The sequence below is a fragment of the Cyphomyrmex costatus genome, unplaced genomic scaffold, assembly GCF_001594065.2.
Source record: "Cyphomyrmex costatus isolate MS0001 unplaced genomic scaffold, Ccosl1.0 scaffold192, whole genome shotgun sequence".
NCBI lineage: Eukaryota > Metazoa > Arthropoda > Insecta > Hymenoptera > Formicidae > Cyphomyrmex > Cyphomyrmex costatus.
In genome coordinates, this window is record NW_017275954.1 from 210,096 (window position 1) to 233,379 (window position 23,284).

The following is a 23,284-nucleotide window of genomic DNA, read 5'->3' on the forward strand; positions in this document are numbered from 1 at the left end:
ACAGAAATATAGTGAAGAATGTCAAAAAATGCAGTGAAAAATTGTATACATATATATATTTGTATTGTATATGTATTGACTGAAGCTAATCGTATACAAGTTTTCACTGCATTTTTTGACATTCTTCACTATATTTCTGTCTTATTCATTTCACTCTCTGAGAAAACTTGATAATAACCGTCAACATAGACTATCAACAGTCATCCTATTCTTTCTTAGGTAAAAAATTTGCTTTGGTATCGAGCCTTTGTAATGTGTGACAAAAAATGGATTTCTTTCATCTTGTGAGTGAGAAAAGAATTATGAATTTACATGCTATATTTCTTTGTTATATTTTTTTTTAATTTATGGGGATCCTATTTGTTTAATTTTTCCATTTTCTCAAAATTGAGTAATGTACACTTAGTTTTTCTGCAATATCTCGTACAGTTTGGTGTGTATCGGATTCCAGTAATTGACACGACTCATCGCTGTCAATGACTTCTTGGGACCGATTCATTTTCAAAGCTCATATCTTCGGATCAAAACTTTTAAATTAACACGTGTGTTACTCGTTTTTTAAGTGTATCTTGCGAATCACATTGATGTTGCGTATGCGATATGATGGAATTAAATAAGATATTGTGTTGTGCTATGATATGGCAGCAGGACCAATAAAAAATCGACAAATAATTAATTCTAAATGTAAGGGTCATTACTTTACGCATCTTCGGGAATTTAACAACACATTTCATTGATTTCTATGATATTCGGCTATATATCGTATTGAAGTTGTTGAATTTAATATGGGAAGACTTACATGGTTTTTATTAATGCATTTTTATTATTTTCCTTTGCTTCTGTTTTTCCTCTCTCTCTTTCTCTCTATCTCGATCTCGCTTGCTCATTACTTTCTTTCTCAAAAAAAAAAAAAAAAAATGAACCCAAGCAAAACTATTGTATAATACGATGATATGAAAGCGACAGCAAGCGATCGAATCGAAAAGAGCGCACTTTACGCATGAAAGCGAATTCAGCCGCGGCCCAACAGCCGTCCCATCCTGCCTGTCATCAGGCCTGGTGGGCCCGGTGGGGCCTGGTGGGGTTCGCTAGATCCCGAAGTCTTCACCCGCGATAAAACACATTATAAACGGCCGCCCGGACGGGTATCTGGTTTCAGGGAAGCGGCGGCACGTGCGCCGGAGTTTGGTCCCAGGTGGTGTCGCCCGCGCTGCCGAGGAAACGCAAGAAGGAGAGGTCAACGATAGGGGATGCCGCGAGGCGAGCGAGATATCAGTGGAGGAGATTAGCTCGTCGGTAGTGAGGAACGAAGTTCCCTGCGACGACAGCGGAGTCGCCGGTCGCCACTATCATTCGCCGCCTTATCACTGTCATCTCCATTATCGTAGTCATCGTCATTCATCGTCGCGTCAACGATACCACCATCGAAGGGACATCGATGACGTGGGTAGCGACGGCGAAGGCAACGATAGCGGCGACGAAGACGGTGGTGGCGACGACGACAGAAACAAGGCTGTCGAGAACAACGAGAACGATACCGATGACGATGACGACAACGACGAAGAGGAGGAGGACGATAAGATGTGCCTCGACCGTCTCCATCCTCGGCTTCATCGGTTCTACGATCGGCGGTCTCGCGGAAGCGGCGACGTTGACACCGAAGTCGAGGTCCATCGAACCGAGACGACCACCGTCCATCCTCTCGCACGAACCTCGCCTATCGCGACCACCGCCGTCGCTAACCCCTCTGTCGTCACTGCCATGGCGAGAGGATGCAAAATTCCGCCTTACCTCACGACTATACTACTTCTTTTCTATACTCTCTTCGGTATAGCAGGTTGGTATCAGTACCCATTGTATACTCGTACTGTATCGTTTGGCAGCTTAATAGGACGAATTAAATTTTACAAAGTATCCTTAAATTATGTTTGTACTCCTTATTTGCATTTATAAGCTACGTTACAATTTGGCGGTCGCTATATTATTGGGAACAACGAACAAGAGAAGAAAGAGAAACGCCCATGGAAATAGCGTGTACTTAAGGAGGATAAATTATCGTTTCGTATTACACGGTGAATCAGTCGCCCGTGTTACGTTCTTCGCCACTTGTTACGCTCGTTGCGCCACAATCTTACAATCTGTCGTTTTTCCTCTCCTTTTTTCTCTCTTTTTTTTTTTCCTTCGTTATTTGCGGACAAGGCAGACAAAAGTGCTGCCGTACAGAATATTTCCGTGCCGAACGGAGCCTTCGCCCTCGCGACAAAGCGTTCATTTTATGCGCGACTTATGCCAGACGATACGAGCAAATGTGTGTAATGTAATAGTACTCGCGCGTCACGTTGCACCTGGTCCCGACGCAAAACCGTCGAGATAATCGACGTGGAGTATCGTTATCCGTTTCCCTGTTCCTCACGCCTCTCTCGCGTCGCGCTGCAATTACAAAGGCTAACTTTTGGCGTATGCCTGTCAAACACGCTTATCTGCCCCCCTACACACACACACACACACACACACACACACACACACACACACACACACACACACACACACACACACACACACACACACACACACACACACACACACACACACACACACACACACACACACACACACACACACACACACACACACACACACACACACACACACACACACACACACACACACACACACATACACACACACACACATACATACGTACGTACATATCTACATTCAGTCTCTATCTCTTAATGTTGCTGTAAAGATGAAGCGACAATCGACAAATCTGAATAACAATGATGTAACGAGATATTTTCAATCGTAAAACTCAAAGATTACCTTTAGCTGTGGAATGTTTACTACGGGTAAAGTCGAAATGATAAGAGTGATAGAAAGACAGAGAGCGCGTGCGAGTTTCTCGCGAGGAAAAGATAAAACGCCGCGCCTGCTCGATAAACTGGAGCGTACGGAGCGTGAAGCGTTGTCGAGGTATGGAAACGGCAGATTGTAAAATTACAACAGGTGACGGACAGCAGCCACGCGCGGGACAGATGCAACCATCGCCGCCTTGGCTGTACTTTGCAGCTTTGTGTACAGTCTCGCGCCTGCGAGATGCACGCGCTCTCATCCCCCTCCGCCCTCCCCCGCCTCGTTTCACCTCACCTCACCTCACTTCATCTCAACTCGTCTCACCTCACCTCTCGCCTCTTCTCATCTCACCTCTCCTCTCCTCTGCTCTTCTCGCCTTTTCGCTAGGGTGGCCACCGCCGTCGGTGCCGCGTGCGGTAGATGTTTGGAAAAAAGCGAGGGTGTGAGTAGAAGAGCGAGGAACAAGCACGACCCCATCCATTGTGTCCAAGGAAGCTGGAAAAACCGACAAAATTCCTGAAGCGCCTTAGTAGCTTATCCGGTTATTCACTCCCGCTCTTTCTCTCTTTATCTATCTTTGTCTCATCTCGATAATGAGACCAGAAACGCTCGTATAGGATCATCAGTCATTAAAGTTATCTCCGATATAACTGATTATCCATACATGGGATGCAAAATGTAAATTTGTTCATAATAATAATAGTAATGGAAGAAAATAACTGTAATGTATATGAAATAATACTTTAGAAATGAGAATACTTTAGAATATGTAAAATTGTCAAACTTGAAATCTTCTTTGTTAAAACTGATTTATTGGCATGCACGAAGGAAAAAAGGCGGTACGCATGTGATGTAAATGTAAAAGGGTCTAATGATTGTTGTATATTTTATTGACAGACGCTTGCTCGTCACGTTCAACGCCAAAACCAAGGCCGCCGACGCCGACGGATCGGCCGAATATCACATTCCACATGTACACGTGTCCACCGGATTATGCAGAGTGGTATTGCTTGAATGGCGCCACGTGTTTCACCGTAAAAATTGTCGACTCTCTTCTATACAACTGTCTGTAAGTACGAGTCTATATCCTTTTTGATACTATGCGCGTACCAATACCAGTAACCGCGTCTCTGCGACAATAAACTCAAGTGAAAATTCTATCCGAGGATTTTCCATGAACTGAAATTTCCGCGGACTACGGCAGTCGGAATTCTGGAAAATGTCTTGACATTTATGCGAGAACGCATACATGAGTATTGTAACTCCACTCTCCATCGGGTGCCTTACTGTGCGACACAGCCATGAACAATCGTGGCGGTTCCGGGCAAAAGAGCCACCCAGAGGGAAAGACGGCATCACGGTGCCATTCGCGTTGTATAGCTGCGTTAATCTGTGACTACGCGACCTCGGCACGTACATTGAAATTCCTGTCGGTTCGTGCAACATTTTTCCGAAACTGCCAGCATTTTTTGACTAGTTCTACCGACATTTTCTCTTTATTTTTTCCTCTTTTCCACGAATACGATAACTATCGTTTAATAACGATTCAATTCATTTGCAAGATTAATGCTGGTAGCATAAGCATCGAGCGAAGTTGAATTTAAATATCGGAAAAAAGATCTATCGAGTAATCGGATTAACATCGGAATAGCATCGAGGAGTGCAGAGCACATCGTGCTCACTCAACCTTACTATTTCCCACGGTGTTTGCTTTGTCGACCGCGATCTGCCGTTTGAATCGAATCGTTCGTTTCTCATCTTGTACTTGTCGCATTCGATTTGAATTAATCTGACAGTCACATTTTCTCGTGAATTTTAAAATATTGTGTACTAGATTTTGTCAAATACAATCTAACAATAAAAGAAGCCCGCAACCCACGAATGATGACATCAATAAGATATTGTGACATAATAGTTTATATACATATATATAACACTCGCAAAATTGAATAAGAATTTCTACACGATGCTAAGTAATTATAATTGACTGTGCTTACAAATAAATAAAAATTTGATAAAAGCGAAGAGAAATTTATATTGCAAGAAATATTTTGACAAAATCGATAAATTGAGAACAAGAAGAAGAGACATAATTATTAGTTTCTATTTCTTTGAAAATTTATAATAGAATTGTATTATTGTGTCGTTATATGAATACGCTTCGTTTGAACTTTGTTATATATACAAAGTTTTAATATTTCAATATGTTAGAGAAATAAGATAATGATGGAAAATAATGTATAACATCAAATAACTTGAGAAATTGGAGAAACTAAATACACACATGAAGGGATTATATTTGAAATATTACAAAAAAATTTGATCGGTGTAAATGTGAGCTGAGAAATGATATTATTAGAATTACCTTATCTGTATCATCAACTAGATTGGTTGCTTCTTTTTGCTGCAAAATTTCTTAATTAATTTTTATTATAACATGTATGTTTTATAACTTTGTGACTTTATTATTGGACATGTTACATCTTTTTATTTTATAATTGACAAAAGATTAATCATTGAAGAAATTTATATAGTATTAAGAAGATTTCTCCAAAATGCGTCTGGCAATAATGTTTCTTTTGATTAACTGTTATATATGAAACTTTCAAAATACTTTATATATTTTTTGTACATTGAAAATATGACCTGATCGGAGTCGAAACGTTTGTTTTTAGTTATTTTGTATATTAAGATTTTTTGAATTAAATTTGTTTAACTAATTGCCCTTTTTTTATTTATACTGTTTTACACATTTAGAGCCTTATATATAATAATTACTTTTATTTTATATTATTAAAATTATTAGATTGTTATAAAAAATTTTAAATATGTAAATGTTGGTCATTTTCTTCTAATTTCATTCAATTAATTGTATGATCTGGCGAGAGTTAAGTTATGAATACCATTTAGCAAAATTAATATGGAAATTTTTTTAATTACCACATAATCACACGCTTAGTAAATCATCTCAATTAACGATTCTTTTAACATCTTACAATTAAGTCTAATTTAGGCTTGTAATTAAACCTAATTAAATTGTCACTAATTGAATTTTCGATATGAGTACATTTATCTGATTAATAACGGTAGCAAAAACAGTTAAGGTTTAAAAAGCATACTATGTTATCTTTTTGTTATTCAAATTACAAAAGAAAAAAGCACACGAATCGTCTATTCGTGGTATTTCAATAACTTCAATTAATATAGTTATCTTTAATATTTTATTTCGCAGATGCGCCAATGGATACATCGGACAAAGATGCGAATTTAAAGATTTAGATGGTTCCTATTTACGTAAGTAAATTTGCCATTCTTGAAGAATTTTTATAATTTTTGCAACGTGATACGGAAACAGTCTTTGAAAGTACTTTGACAGAGAAATAATAATAGAAATGTAATTTTTCTGTGAGATTTTGATCAAAAATAGAATAATGCATATAATGTCCATGTAAAAAACAAAATTAACTTAATTTAATATTATTAATTCAATTTATGTACATTACTATATAGATGTTGTATAGATATTGGATAGATCCAAATTCTAGACAAAAATATCCTTTTCATCATCATATGTTTAACAACATTTGAAACCGTTTAAAATTAAAATCTATTATACTTTAAAATTTTCTTTTTTATTACCAAAGTATAGTTGAAGTAAATAACATTGTTAATCGTACCAAAGATATTGGAATTTTCTTCCGAATATATTTAACAAGATGGAAATAAAAATTATTTTTTTACAGCTTCACGGCAACGAGTACTGTTGGAGACAGCCAGCATCGCCAGTGGTGCCACAATAGCAGTAGTCCTCGTCGTTATCATTTGTATAACGGCTTATATTCATTGTAAGCGAAAACAGAAGGAATTACGGTCGAGGTAATTGATCGTCTATTATTCATTATTATTATTTTAGTTATAGCAGAACTTTGACTTTTCGAAGGAATTCACAACCCTTATTGTGATTCAGATTTGCAGTAAATATTACATTCGGCTTTTTTCTTTTTATTGCAGCAATAACTGCGTCGATACGGTGGATGGTCCTGGCCGAGATCCGGAGCTGAGGCCGTTTAGCAACCGCAGCCGCTCTCTTATGATCTTCATGGCCAAGAATTCTAATAGCTCGGTAAGATAAAGCTTGTTTGTGTCACGTGGCTCTATCTACGAAATATTAATATCGGCTAGATGCAAATGCAAATTCTAATAATTCGCAACAATCAATAATAATAATACTTTATTTGAAATGTCTTCTTAGGCGACGATAGAACAAACGAGAATGCCCAATTGGAATTGTCCGGAAACGGAATCGATGAGGATGGCATCCATCAGCGAGAACAAGTCCTCGAGCCAATAGCGAACTACGTGACGCGTCGTCCATATACAACGTTTTGCCGCGAGGACTCGTTATCGACGATACTCGAGACGAACGAAAAATCGTCGAATAAACTACTCCATTAGTTGAAGGTAGTTCGAGATATCTCGAGACAGCAGCGGCCTTTAGTAGCCTTTATTAGTGAACTTGTTGGGAATAATTCCATTATTTCATTCAGCGAGTGATTGACTATCCTAACGCGTTGCTGAAAAAACGAACACAAATCAAGTACGTTAACCATTCAGTACGTACCATTTCTAAGCTGATGACACAACAATGTCAACTCTTTTCGATTATTATATCGTAATCAAGACATTCCCGTATTGTCGCACTCATGTCCTCCGCTTGATCGAAGGGACGTTTAATGCTTGTCGATTATCGTGTATTCCTTCTAACGAACATCTTGATTCACGAAGAATCTTTCGTCCAAAGGTCTAAAAATGGAATAGGACTTTGCATGAGTAATGTGAAAATGAAACAGTTCTGTAAATTCTTCTGTGAAAGTAACGGATTCGCGACCATTGAATGTTAATTTTTATGGAAACGTTTGTATAGTATCGCGTCTTATTGTCATCACTCATCAACGAATAAAAAAGAAAGAAAAATAATACACGCATCACTCGCTCACTATATCACATACACGTACACACACGCACGCACGCACGCGCGCGCACACACACACACACACACACACACACACACACACACACACACACACACACACACACACACAGAGAGATTTGCAAAAGTAGTGCCTTTCTACTCTCGTTTGTAAGAAAGCAAATAGTTGTGGTACACCTAATCAAGAAAGATCAAATAAGATAAAAAGGAAATTATGTATTTCTCATTAAAATTAGCAATGAGCGTCGTCCATTTGCTAACCGTGTTACGAGCGCAGGACGCTGATACACGCTAGTGACGAAATCTTGTAAAACACGAAATTAATAGCTGTAAAACACTGATAATAGACAAGGTAAAGCCTTTGATCCTTAATACGTATGCTACTTACACTCAATCCTAACTTTGTTATCCGTAAAAGACTTTAATCTGATATATCTCCGGATATATATGATAATATATAAACAAATACGTTCTACAATAGCTCATATTCCCGTCGCAGAGGTCTAATACATTGCGACTAGATCTAGTAACTTGCATTATACTTTCACTAGGCTCTTCCAAAGAATGTTCGTGAACGCGATGGAACGTATTATTAGTATCAAAGGGTTAATGAACATATGTGTCTTACGTAGAAGTATCTAAGATTTAAATTTAGATTAAATCCGATGTCTTACCAGAAAGCAATAGTTCCCTAAGCACATGTGAAGTACATTTTGCCGCTAATAATAGAGATGCTATTTATTACTAATCGGTTAGAAAGTCTATTGACGTCAGATCGCCATCCGGCGTTGTACTGTTATATATTGACAAATATTTTTTCAAGACGTTTTGCTCCTGTAACGCGAAATATCGTTTATCAAATCTTAAGCAGAAACAGAAAAATGACGTACTTATAGTGAATTAATTTTCGTTTCCATATCTGTAATCACAAGCGGTAAAAATAAAAAAAAAACGGAATTAAAAATGCCGTTAACTATTATTACAAAATAAAGCAACAAATACGGTAAAATAATAAATTCAATGACTCTGTAAGCGCAGATCATAATTTGCTAATTTAACGAAAAATTGCGACTAAATATCTTCATCTGTTTGTACAGATAAAAGTTGAATATTAAATGAAATTCAAAGAATTTCTAATACTTTTTGTCCTATTTATCTCGATTTCAATGGAATGAATACTGAATGATGTACGCATACATCATTTCAGATATTAATTATGATTATCGTCTCATACGTAAAATAAAAAGTAACATACCGGAATTGTTAAATTGTTTAAATATAAAATCAAAGAAACTGCTATGTTTAATATTAAATTATATTGATCATGCATTGTTCTCTCTTGTTTCGTTATTTATTTATTTAGATAAAAGGCTCAGTCTCCGATTATATGCACAATTGCTACCAGATTTAGAATTTTTTTGCATCTCGCTTCTCTACTCAAAACCTTTCCAACTTTCAGATTGTAGTTCATGTAGTATTAAAAATGTTATGTTAACAATGCAATAGAGTGGAATTGATATGTATATTTGGAGATATTTCATCGCGTATAGAAAGTTGGGCCTCCTTGTCATTTTGTCTCAGCTTCTTGTAAATAGTAAATTATTTTACGTTAAACATATCCCGGGTTGTAAGCTATATTAATTATAAAAAAAAGCAACGTTTTCGCCACATTGTATTACTACGTTCCATCAGCCTGATACCTCATCGTACCATGATGCACTATGCTTCAAAAAAAACCGAAATGCATATTTTTATAATTATATAATTTGTTAAAAGAACATACCTAAGGGGGTGACAGAACAGATACTGAAGACATTGAACGACGATTCGATAGTAATTTGTATATTTGTAGATACTCTTGCGCGCGAGTATATAAAAGAAGGAAAGCTTCCAAACGTTTATTTCACCTTTTTCATATTAATCACTCACCCGTCGCTCGTCGCTTGGAGACACGTTAATAATTATGACAACAAATAGCTTTCTCTTTTCAAATTACTCAAAATTTCTGCTTACAACAAAAAGATAGAGCTAAAGAGAAAGAGAAAAAAGCTTAATGTAAGAATCGAAAGCGTGGCCTAAACATTTATAAAAGCGAATATACAAATGGTATTTTTATTATTTATAAATAGTCCTCATTAACAGAAAATGTATTCTAATTTAATTTCCCATATTTCATATTGTACGTGGTTCCTAATTTATTATTACTATATATATTATATAATATATAATAATAATAATAATAATAATGATACGTATACTGTTGTTGTTGTTATTATTATTATTATTATTATTATTATTATTATTATTATTATTATTATTATTAACTAATGTAATTAATTATGACTATTTGTTTACTATTAGAAATTATTCTTATTATTTCAATAAAAGTATTTAATAAGGACTTGTTTGTGAAAAGGAATGTATGAAATACACAGTATCGAAATGAGTGCTGAGAATAGAATGTGTGATTGTGTGCATTGTGTCACATCCAAATCCAGAATGCGTATTTAATGCAGAACTATCGAATGGCATGAAAGAAAAAAAAAACGGCAATTTTCTTCTAATTTTAAGATGCTATTTCTCACTGTACTACTCACTGTAATACTTTGGAACTAGTATTTCGAATGTATACATACATGTATAGCTAAATAGTAAAATTGTCACTTGTCCTAATATTTTAAACATATGTTTTCTTTTGTTTCCAAATCAAACGAAAATGTTAATTGTTCCAAATTCTATAAATATAAAGGTTTATACACACAACAAAATTATTGCTGGAACATTAGAGTATGACATTGTAAAAAGAAGCTTTACGTGGAGGTCTTGAGTTTAAGACCTTTCTCTTTCATGTCATTCGATGATTAACTAGTATTTCCTCTAATCTAATGCTTTTCCCCGACTCGGCCGAATCCAAACCAATCAAACGAGAGCCTTATTATAATTTGTATCTTGTAAATTGTCAAAGATGACAAACAAAGCACTACGATAACCAACTTTAAGAGGGTAATAATTTATGGTACAAAAAAATTAATGTATCAGATGACATTTTATTACATCAGATAACGTCGCATATTGTATTCCGTGCGAATACACGCAAATATAAAATAACGACACCAAAATGTCATCCAAAAACATGATACAATTGCGGTTTCCTTCACACCATCGATAATTATCTCTTATTATATAGTTCAAGTAAATAGCATTATTTAAATTATATCATGTTGAGTTACTTGTAATTTTAGATGTATGAAATAACGCTATTAAACGATATCATGCGGTTTCTTGTAGCCAAACGCAAGATACATACACCAATTAAAATTAGTTTATTACTCAAAATTACTCATTATTAAAATTCCATGATTTCTGTAAGTGCGGATTTTTAGTTTCAAAATTTTTACCATTATTTTCGATTCTAATATAAAATAACTTTATACGTAAAAAACATATTATTTCAAATTTTATTTCTTGCCGATTTTCATATATCATAGTTAAGATTTTGGCGCACAATTACGTGAAATCGCTAAGAATCAAAATAAAGAATAAATAATATTTTACAAAACTCTCATTCTTAACTTGCAATAGTATTGTGTGATATCTCTCATTGATAAATTAGTTATAACGATTAGTCAATATTAAGGCAATGATATTGATCGATGCTTACGATCATTAATTCTTTATTTTATTAGATGATACTATCTTATTCAAAATTCGTGAATTTCCTAAAAGAAAAGATAGATTCTAATTATTATTCCGCATTACTCTCCGATGGCTGGTTCTTAGAAATGATAATCCTTGTACTCGTTCTTGTGGATTTTATGATGGATAATAATGGATATTTTCATCCGATATATCAAACTTCCATATGCTACCAGACATTAACATACCAAAGATATCAATTAATTGGGAAACAGCTAAGAATTGATCTGAAAGTTACTAAACGACATTTTAACAAAAAAGTAAAGAGACATTATCGATTGGCAATGTTGCATCAAAACATTGTTATTATTTTTGTAAAGAAACCTTGTACATGTACCAACTTAGCGTGCTCTGTGAATGAAAACTTACGATATGTTAAATATTATCTATTATTATTATTATTATATATTATTATTGCTACTATAATTACTTTTATCATTATATTAAAATAAAAACTATAAAATCTCTCTTGTTTAGAAATTTTTAAGCAGCGTAAATATCAATGTTTGAAACGATTTATTCATTTTATTATATTTTATTTTTTATTAATATTCTAACATATATATAATATATATATGTATATATGTGTGTGTTAGAATATTAATAAAAAATAAAATGAATATATATATATATATATACACACATATCCAGCGGCATTTTTGTGATATATATTTTGAATAATATTACAAAGAGTAAAATAATATTAATTGAAACGATTTACTGTTAATATTTGTTCTACAATATTATTTCAAAAATGAAATTTAATTCTGTGTTGCTCATGAAATAGATGGAAGTGTTTATAATCGTACAAATCTCATTTTATTTCACTGGATAACTACATTGTATTTAAGGAGTACAAAACGTATCAAATTTTGGTCAAAAATCCAACAATAAACATTGATATCTACAAGATAATTATTTATAATTCTTTATCATGACTTAATTGTTTTTAAGTATGTTTTTATTCAGGATCTCTTTAAATTATTACAATATTTAACTTGGCCACACAATATATAAATTATTATTTGTAAGCCTTTCGAATCTTAAAATCAGAAAACAATTATTTTTTTTAGATATTTGGCAGGGGAATTGCGTACAAAATAATAAGCGATTTAAGCAGCATAATTTTATATTTTTTTTACCAAAACAAATCAATTTGTTCTAAATCAAGAAAATATTTTAATATTACATAATAAAATAAAATGTAATTTTCTCTTCTATATATGTATAACATGAGAACTAAAAAAAAAGATTTTTAACAATATGCAAAATTATATAGAGTCTAAGAATCAAAAGTTAATCCACATTTTAATATATGTACATACGCTAATATGTGAATTAATAAAAAAATTAAATAAAAATTATGTCAGATAGACATAGCAAGCAAAGTAACAACAGCAAAATAAAGTTATATTCAGATTATATCATCATACAAACTATAAGTACTACAATTTTTTTTCACTAAAACTAAATAATTGGATGTATCTCAAATTTAAACGTTATGTAAGTTATTAGTAGATTACAATAATTGAATGACAAATTACACGTACTTAATTTAATCAACGTCTCACGCTTTACTTCGGATAAGTTTAATATTTTTTTTCCGTAAATATTCTTTCCAAAAATTTGAAGTACGTGTATGTAGGAACGTCTGCAATTGTGTGTCAACAATCGGTCTTAAAGATTTACTCGGCATCCATTTTATTATAGGCCACGATATATCGTCGAATTTGTGTCTGGAAAGGCTGAGCAACGCAGATATTATGCCTTCTTGTTGATCGTGTGAACCTGTTTAAAAAATAATCAGGTTATATATGTATAGTGTTATCAAAATATCTATTATTGGTATATTGAAAATTAGCTTTTCATACACACAAAACGAATATACTACCTTGGCCAGATTCGATGAGGACACAGAGCTGTTGAGAAATTTCATGCACGTCTTTATCTTGTAATGGGAATGCGCGCAAAAGCCTTCCTGTAAGAGCATAATATATTAGTATTCTTTCGTTCAAAATATAATGCAATTAAAAAAAATTAACTTACCGAGTAAAGAAAATGCACTATATATGCAGGGATGCTGGTTGTTTATAATCATTGGTAGTAAAACAGATTCAATAATATTTTTATATGTCCATTGTGCCTTTTCTCGTTTTGCAATAAGTATAATGGCTGTATTCAAACCGTCAATCCGTTTAGCTACAAGTATAGTTTACACTTAATTAATATAATTCGTAGAAAAAAAACATGATGCGGATAATAATATTTTTACCTTTAAGAGCAGTCATAAGTTCTTTAACAAGATCATTTATTGTTTCTTTAGTATAATTATGACATCTCGATACCAATGATTTTAAATGAATTAATTTCTTTAATATTCTCTCCTTATCAGTGCCAATTTGTAATGAGCTGATAAGAAAGGCTATGCATTTTGATAATATTTCTGGAATTAAACAATATACATTTATGAACATGATGCAATCTTGTGCACGATCTCAATGATTAAAGTTGAAGCCATTCATTATTGTGTCAATGAATCGAATTTATTGTTGTTTTACTTAACAAACTAGTTTATCTTGCATTGTAACGTATACGATACCTTTGTTAGTCTCGGCATTCGGAAGAACTTCAGACCAGCACATTAATGTTGTATTTAAAACGGCTATTGATTTAAGATTCATGCAATAGAGAGCACTGCAACACATCATGCGTATTTTTTCTCTGTCCTTCTGAATACGTGACAGGACAACATATATCCGTGTGAGCGAATCAATTGGATCCTACGTATGTAAAAGGGTTAATAATTTGACACTGAAAAGTGTTGCTATATTATAACAACATGCTTCAAATTGTTATATTCTATTATAGGCAAATTAAATATACCTTCACATCACTATTAAGTCTAAACATATGAAATTCGATGGCTGCTTGTACGAAATAAATCACCATTGGCTTCGATACTTCCAAATCGAATAATAACGTTATTATCTTCTGTTCAAATTTCGTCATCAGTGGTGCTGGAGGAGTAAATGATTTATCTAAAGCTTCTGTATGATCAACTTCCTCTATTATAAACTCCACTATGCATCTAAAATGGACGCAGAAGAAATATTATTTCCCTCTTTTTATTCATTTAACATGCAAACGTTTAATTTTGTAGTATACACATTGTTTCATTTTAATTAATGCTTTAATTTTTTTTATGCTTTAATGTTTTTGTAGGTAAACAAGGTAAATGTTGAATTGCTGTTCTTTGGGAACTAACTCTTCGCTAACTCTAGTGCTCTATTAATATAATTAAATAATACCTTTAATTTTAATATATGTAACTTAATTTGACATATTTACACATTTAAAAATTACAAAATGTCATACTGACTTGGCTATGATACGAGGTCCACAAGTATTTTCCAATTTTGCTTTTATATCGTCATGTATAAACTCATATGTAGAATCTTTCCAATCACTGTTCATAAGTCGTTGCAGTTGCTTCTTTACAAATTTGTCTAAAACACATATACAGAATTAAATAATCATTAAAGGACATTATATTTTAAGAGAAAGCATTTGAAACTAAGAATTTTTGTAAACTTGTTTAAGAAAAAATATATTTTAATACTTTCATATATATATATACAGGGTGTCCAGTAAAGAGACGATTTCCTTTTAAGGGGAGATTCTTGAGATAATTTTAAGACAAAAATTCTAATACCAAAATGTTGAGGCTATAATAACTTTTGAATTATAAGCGTTTAAAATTAACGAATCATATCGTCTAAAGTTGGCACGCTCAGGAACGGCATAACGCAAAGTACTAAACGCGAAAACTTATCAGTTCTTTTGTCAATATTGATTTTATGAGATTACATATATGAATATAAGATTTTATTCTATTGATATTTCTTAATATAAATGCATTATTCAAATACACTTTAAATATTTTATTAAAATAATCTTTATTAAAATAATAAAGAAGGAACAAGGAACTTGTATGAATATTATAAAATCATTAATTATAAACAATTATAATTATTTGTACATCTTTCACACGTAAAGAAAGTTGTGAAATTATGAGCAGATATGCAAAACAACTTCCAATAAGAGTCAGCTTTCGCGTTTAGTATTTTGCGTTGTGCCGCTCCTGAGCGCGCCAACTTTAGACGATATGATTCGTTAATTTTAAACGCTTATAATTCAAAAGTTATTATAGCCTCAACATTTTGGTATTAGAATTTTCATCTTAAAATTATCTCAAGAATCTCCCCTTAAAAAGAAATCGTCTCTTTACTAGTCACCCATAAATTTTATTCATGTTTGTATTAATTATTGATATGTATTAAAATCTAGAGTCTGAACCTGGAATATAAACTGTTAGATATAAATATAATTCTTTGTGTTCATTTGGAAAAGTTATTTTATATTTATATAAATCATATTTTTGTTAAATACCTGTTATTTTACAAGCGTATTCTATTTCTTTACGTGATAATTTATTTTTGGTACATTTCTTTTTGTAAATATATTTATATAATTGTGACATTGGTGCCTGAGATTCCTCGAAATTATGAGGAACAAAGATAAGTTCCATTCTTTTATCTCGTTGACTCATGACTAGATTTCTATTTTGAGTTTCAATGGCTTGCATCTTAATTACTTTATTATTAACATACGTTTCTTCTTGTATGTTTCTTGCATTTTTCATTTCATTAACAGACTCTTTCATGTTATTGTCATTTATACAATTTTCAAAAATGACACCACTATCTTCCGGTGATGGTGAACGTATACCTTCAGGCGAACCTATGATTTCATGTGAACCTATACCTTCAGGTGAACCTATACCTTCAGGTGAACCTATACCTTCAGGTGAACCTATACCTTCAGGTGAACCTATACCTTCAGGTGAACCTATACCTTCAGGTGAACCTATACCTTCAGATGAACCTATATCTTTAGATGAACTTATACCTTCAGGTAAACATATAGTTTCGTTAGGTACATTACTGTTACAATATTGTGACGATGAATGTGAAACTGCAATAGTTCCGCCAGATATATCGCTATTATTGTGATTTTCACTTCGCGTTGCTTCCAACACATTTGATTGATCAGATAGAACCGACGATTTATCATTCGAAATCGCATTCTTTGGTATACTGTGATCGTTGTGATTCTTATCTCCAAATACCTCAGAAGCATATTCCAATTCAGCGGTTGGAGACATCTCTTTTCTATCCAATGCTTCATTAACTTTGTCATGTTTCAAATCTTTATATACAGAGCGGGTAATAATACGTGTTCTCAATAAAATTGGTTTCTCAAGTTCTAAATTATTCGCTGTATCGTTTACAATGTCATTATGTACATTTGACTCGTCACTATTGTTCAAAGTCTCTCCTATTACTCTATTCATTCGGATACTGTTGTTGATTGTATTTTCAATCGAGACGTCATCACATTTCGCAAGTTTAGAAACATATTGAATATTAATAGCAGATGGAGTGATATCATTATTTTGAAGAGAATTTTCAGCATTCGTTAAATCTAAATCTTTTTCGTTTACAGGTCTTTTGTCAATACTATTTGTTTCGATAGATTTGACTATGTTTTTCTCATCACATTTCTTATTCGTTGTAGGATTCTTGTTTTCAATTAATAAATTATCTTTATGAGTATTTAATTGTTCATTTACATTTTTTTGTCGATTCACTAAAGTAGCAAAAGTAGCTATATTTCTTACCATACAATGTGTAGAATCATCTCTATTAATGCTCAATTGATGAACTGGTGTTTTTGGAGTATGTGCGATTCGTAATTTTTTCGTCGGTTCATAATGATTAGAGCATAATTTATCGTCTATTTGTTTATTTATAGACTCTATTTGTGTATCTAAATTTCTTTTAAAATTTTTAATATAGTTTAATGTGTGTGAACTATTATTAATCTCTTCTTCGTTTTCAATTCGCGGTTTTTTTGCTAATTCAATACAATCAGAATTACGATTTGAATATGGTTCAATATTATCTTGCTTATTTATGCGTGAAATTGGTTGTTTCTTTCTCTTTAAATTCCGGAGATTCTTTAATAAACGATCGCCAACATTATCATTTACATATATTTCGCTAGACTTATCTTTATGTATAATTTGAGCTTTTCTTTTTATTTTATTTTTCTGTGCATTAATGTCGACAATTTTGCCATCAGTATGATCTAAAATTTTTTTATTGTTAGATAAGGACATTACTCCAGTCTCAGTTTCATTACCCACATAGTTAGTATCTACATCTTTGTTCAAGATACCATTGCTTAACTTGTCGACATCTAAACGTGACATTGTTAAACTATGTTCAACAGGTGCCACTTCTGCTGAATGCAATGTATTTTGCTTATGAAGAAACTCTTCTTTGTCGGTTTCATCAATATCATTGAGAGATGTGCTGGATATATTTATATTGGAATATAAATTATTTTTATGTACACTCGACAGTATATTCTTAGATATATGATTAAATTGTAAAATATCAGTAGTCTTCATAGCATTTTCGGTTTTATCACAACATACATTTCGTACTTGATCTTTTTCATCTAAATCTTCATTTTTCGAATACATGCTTTCGTAAGCATTACATTTGTTCGATTGCTGTCTCCTTTCTAGCTGTATCTTTTGTATGCAACAAGTACATTTTTCCGAATCATTATCTCGCTCATGTTTAGAACATACTCCATTTTCCTCATTAAAATATTTTGCCATACCTTTACAGATTAAAGAAATTAGATTCGAATTTAACGAAATATCATCCTTATGATTCGTAACACAACAACGAGAATTAGTATCTACTTTTTCCGTCAGTCTTTGAAATGTTTTCATTTTACTTTTTAATGATCGAATTTTTCTTTTCATTTTTTTAATAGACATAGAGTGTTTAATTAGTAAATTATCAGAGTGAAAATGCTCCCTTGCACAGTTCCTATTTTGAGACAAAGGAATTGAATTGAAGTTATTGGGCAAATTGGCTACAAGTGGCATATGTGAAGTATCCGTATTTCTTAATTCAATATTTTCGCAGATTTGCGTTATTGCGGATGACCGTTCCGATTGTGATTTTAGATTGCCTGATATTGAATCACTACACGGGCTATAAGAACGTAGATGAGGTATAGGTGATATTTTAGGGAGAGAGTCTTCATTTCTATTTGTAAAATCCGGATAGGTACCTAAAAATTAAAAATGGATGTAAAAAACAAATATAATAATATAATGTAATATAGATTATTATAGATATTTGATGTATACAATAAAAGAATTATAATATGTAAGTAATAATAAGGCTCTAGATGTATAAAACGATATAAAAAGGGCAAAGAGCCACGTAAATTAACGAACTATTTAATTCAAAAAATCAAACATCATACAAACGTTTCGACTCCGAACGGGTCATTTTCAATGTACAAAAATTATACAAAAAAAAAAATTATTTTGAAAGACATATATAAGCAACAACGCAAAAAATACAATTAATCGCTTCTTGAAATTCTTCTAAATAATATGTAATTTTTAGTCAATAATGGTGTCGTTAGCATAATTAATCTAATAGAAAAAACAAAAAAATTAACTGTATCTTAAATTTAAAACAAAATGTAAATATAAAAAGTTTTTTACCTTATAAATTGTAAAATAAAAATATGTAACGTGTCCAATAATAAAGTTACAAGTTATAAAACCAAGTTATAAAAAACGTACATATGATTTATAATATGATTAACACATATGATATTGTATTAATTTATTACTGTTACTTACTAGGTAATGAACAAGGTGGTGAATAAATCTTTTTCGGTGAAGGAGGCAAATCTTTCTCAATTAACTTTGGATATGTGATCATAGCTTTATATATTTTTTCAGGAGTCAATTCTGGGGGCAAATGAGTTTCACATTTTGCACAAAACAATGGATGTGGATCATTTTTCGTGTGGTAAAATTCGTCAGTCATAATACATTTGTCTTGTACTTTGGATTTCACATTTGATTCAATATCACACAATGAAACATTAATACCAATATCTGAAGTAGATTTTGTACCTATAAATAATTCACATAATAAGCACATAATAATAAAAAAAAAATTTACTTTAAATTTTGTACTCTTTCTTACTTATATTTGGTGTAACTGTATCAAAATCTATAGAAATGATCTTTTTCTCCTTCTTTTTACTCCCTTTTTTTGTTACAGTTTGTATATCGTCCTTCTTTAACGTTTTTAATTCATGTTCCAATTCTTTAATTTTGTCTAGAAACAAAGAATAAATTTTGCACGTAAATTTAAACGTAAATTTTTTACGTAAATGAATAAATTTAATCTTTTGCATATATCAAATAATGCATAAGAAATAACAGAAATAATAGGAATAACAAAAATAACACAATATAAAAGAGACAATTAATTTATTGCTACCTTCAAAAAATGATTTTTCCAAGTTATGTTCCATAACTTTACCCGACTGTTCTTCTTCCAACTCTTTTATTTTACATGTTAATTGTTGTATACTCTGTTTATCTGCAGCTATTTTTATATCATATTCACTTATCTTCTTCATTAATTTTTCATTACTTTGCTCAGATTCTACCATTTTCTGAAATTTTAAAAACATTGTTAATGTATAAAATAATAATTAAAATAAAGAACGACTCGTACAAAAAATCTAATCGAGAATATGCATATCAATATAAGCAAACTAGTGTACATATATAAAATAAAATTAATTGTACAATTATTCATTGAGATATAATATTCATATTTTCAACCTCTAGTTATTATATTATAGCCAATATTTTTTTAAAAAGAATTTAAAAATAAAACCTAATAAATAATTATATACTACACACAAAAATACATACATCTATGCACTGTAAATTTTGTATTGTACATAAACTTAAACTTGACAACACATACCAATGATATAAAATATTTTTCAAATAAAATAAAAAAGCATGTCTGTTAACATGCTAATACAAATGAAATAACTTTTTTAAGTCAATTGTAATCAAAACTTGCTTATTCATGCAAAGTAAATATTCATAAAAAAAGTATTATCTATCTATAATATTCCAAACACAACTTTGTAAATGTTATCTCTTAATAATCTAGATAGTAAAATGTCAGTAATATGCTAGCAGTTATTAGCAATTTGATTATGATTTTAGAATAGATTATTATCCACTATGTCCTCTCTTCTCTTTAAGCTTGCCCTTACGACTTGGCAGCCAAAATATAAAAACACAGAAATATAGCAAAAATGAAGCGTATCTTGCCATTATGATGTCATAATGTAGGATCAGCACACACATTTTCTTGATACATTTCTACCAATATTTAAAAACAGTAAACTGAAATCTACATCAACGGTTACAGTTCTACTAATATAAAATGCAACGCAGTTTGCAATATATGCTATTAGCAGGTCTTGGTTTACTATCTTTGACTATCTGGAAAGTTATTACTCTTTGATTTTATCTTGATAGAATCAAGTATGTTAACTATAATTCTGTTTTTTTTTTAATACTTATGTAGCTCTATGTATACTCGTTGTTCTATGAAAAAGCACAATGAATTTTATTAACGTAATTTGACAATATCATAAGATTTCTGAATTAAATCAAATAATCATTAGTGACACATTGTCTCACATCAAAATTGGAATTCAAATTTTAAATAAAAATTTATATATATATATATACATATGCCACATATTTAAGACAATATTTAAGAAATACCAACGTTTCATAATTTTGCATATTTCTAAATATTAGTTTGAAAAGTTAAATTTCTTTTACAGAAAGCTAGTGCTAAATTATTTTATAAATACTTTAAGAGTATGATAATAATAAATTAATCTAGAATAGAATTATTTATTTACATTTTTTAACTCCCTTATCTCATCCTTGGCAGTCGAATAATCAGATATCAAGCATTTGGCATCTCTTTTTGCAATTTTTAAATCTGACTTTAAATTTTCAACTTCTCTCATATTTTCAGTATACTGCTTAATTAAAACACTGAAACAGATAAAAATTGCATTAAATTAATATCTCCATGATATTGATTGCATATTAAAATTAAATTAATAAAAAATTAATATATTAAAAAAAATATATAGAAACACTTAAGAAAGACTTACTCCGTCTTGCACATTTTCTGTTTCAATAACAACATTGATTCTTTCGTTTTCTTTACCTTATAATCATGTTCCTAAAAATAATTTTTTTTTATTAAATCATATCTCTCAAATGATTAAAAAATATTGACAAAGACAGAAAAAATATATTAAATAGAGTTTTATTAAGCCTCACTTAAAGTTAAAATAACGGTGCACAATCCTAAAACAAATGTTTGTACAATATTGAATTTTGAATTTATTTGTAGTATATACTTTGTTAAAACAAGTAATAAAACAAAATGTATGAAATATATATGTAAAATATAAAAGAGAGTCATAAGATTCATGCGACTGTAAATTAATAGATCATAGAATTTTATAATTAGGAAAAATTTGACATGCGTAATACGTAATCGACAATTGTAAAGATGAACATTTTGTACACATTATTTGCATTATTTAAATTCTTATAATTTTTTTCGTTTTAACATTATTAATTTTTTATATACTGAGGATGACTAAATTTAGAGTCAAAACGTTTATAATTATATAGTATTTTATATCTTAAAATATATATAACTTTCACAAACTCCATCCAATGCGTGGCAAATGCTAGACCTTTTACTTTGTAAAATATAAAATATATTATAAAAATGATTTTAAAAATGCACTTTAAATTTCATATGTCAAATAAATTTGCTTATCTTTTAAGAATTAAATTTTACGGTATATATATTTAAATGTTTTAGAATTTAAAAAATATAATTGTATGTTGTAAAACAAAAAATATGTCTAATAATCATGTAACCGCTATTAATTTTTTTCAAGACTCAATCTTTTCTGCTGAACTACATTGCACTCCAAATAAGATAAAAAATTTATTCGTTTTTCTACACTGGATTGTACTAACTTCGCTCCTTATTTTCATTATACATATATATCTATTTCACTTTGTCAACAGAAAATTATACTAACTACAAAAACAGATCTAATGTTCAATATAATCAGACACATATTGAAGAGAAAAAAGAGAAAAGATAAAAAATACACAATTATAAAACGCAAATCTACAGGAAAACGGAACGATCTTACTACCGGCATGCGGCATGATGCGTAAAGTTTTCCGGTCATTTAAAATTTCTAAGGCAAATGCCTTAACAAATTTTCATACATCTTCGATACAATTCAGATCAAGAAGAACCTTTTTCAAATATCAAGAAAAGTGGTTTTTTTTTTATACATAGGCTTAATTTAATGTCATAATCTAACCTAACCTCACATTTCCAACATACATCCTCGAACAATTGAATTTCTTAAAAATTCAACCAGTTTAATATACTTACAATACTGTCGATGATACTATTTATGCTATCATTATCCATATTACACTAAACGATAACGAATAATACTGATTTTGTAAAATGGTCGTTCTTGCACGTTTGCTCCAAACAAGCATGTATGTACCGACACTTTTCCCGCTGTCAATTTTCGAATAGGTATACTCATGGTCGAGGTGTACGAGCATATAATGAACTATAGATGGCATTCAAATTATTCAAAATGTTCAAAATAGTCGTTCTAAGGATAAAG

General features: G+C 31.2%; 2 protein-coding genes across 2 annotated transcripts in view; one reads left to right on the forward strand and one right to left on the reverse strand.

Annotated features, from left to right (window-relative positions):
- The window catches only part of LOC108772515 (uncharacterized), a 38,011-nt gene extending 30,184 nt beyond the window's left edge, over nt 1-7,827 (forward strand). Inside the window, exons 2-7 of the mRNA XM_018538050.1 lie at nt 1,160-1,837; nt 3,751-3,922; nt 6,086-6,147; nt 6,597-6,729; nt 6,865-6,976; nt 7,106-7,827. Of these exons, the coding sequence (XP_018393552.1) occupies nt 1,160-1,837; nt 3,751-3,922; nt 6,086-6,147; nt 6,597-6,729; nt 6,865-6,976; nt 7,106-7,204 (1,256 nt within the window). The 3' untranslated portion in view covers nt 7,205-7,827. The remainder of the gene's footprint in view (nt 1-1,159; nt 1,838-3,750; nt 3,923-6,085; nt 6,148-6,596; nt 6,730-6,864; nt 6,977-7,105) is intronic.
- A 3,713-nt stretch (nt 7,828-11,540) lies between these two features.
- Nucleotides 11,541-23,156, reverse strand: LOC108772496 (uncharacterized). Its single transcript, XM_018538028.1, has 16 exons — nt 23,038-23,156; nt 21,716-21,786; nt 21,455-21,593; nt 19,993-20,170; nt 19,693-19,827; nt 19,341-19,619; nt 17,280-18,754; nt 15,989-17,180; nt 14,919-15,045; nt 14,423-14,627; nt 14,139-14,319; nt 13,812-13,982; nt 13,586-13,738; nt 13,431-13,517; nt 13,147-13,327; nt 11,541-11,562 (listed from the first exon to the last, which is right to left on the reverse strand). The coding sequence occupies exons 1-16, from the start codon at nt 23,074-23,076 to the stop codon at nt 11,541-11,543; spliced, it is 4,635 nt and encodes a 1,544-aa protein (XP_018393530.1). The 5' UTR covers nt 23,077-23,156.
- Between the last annotated feature and the right edge of the window lie 128 nt (nt 23,157-23,284).

Coding starts and splice junctions, on each gene's coding strand:
- LOC108772496 (XM_018538028.1), bottom strand. CDS start 23,076: ATGGATAATGATAGCATAAATAGTATCATCGACAGTATT. Junction 18,755..19,340: donor ACCACCTTGTTCATTACCTA/GTAAGTAACAGT, acceptor TTTAATTTTTAG/GTACCTATCCGGATTTTACA. Junction 13,983..14,138: donor GAATGCCGAGACTAACAAAG/GTATCGTATACG, acceptor GTTTAATTCCAG/AAATATTATCAAAATGCATA.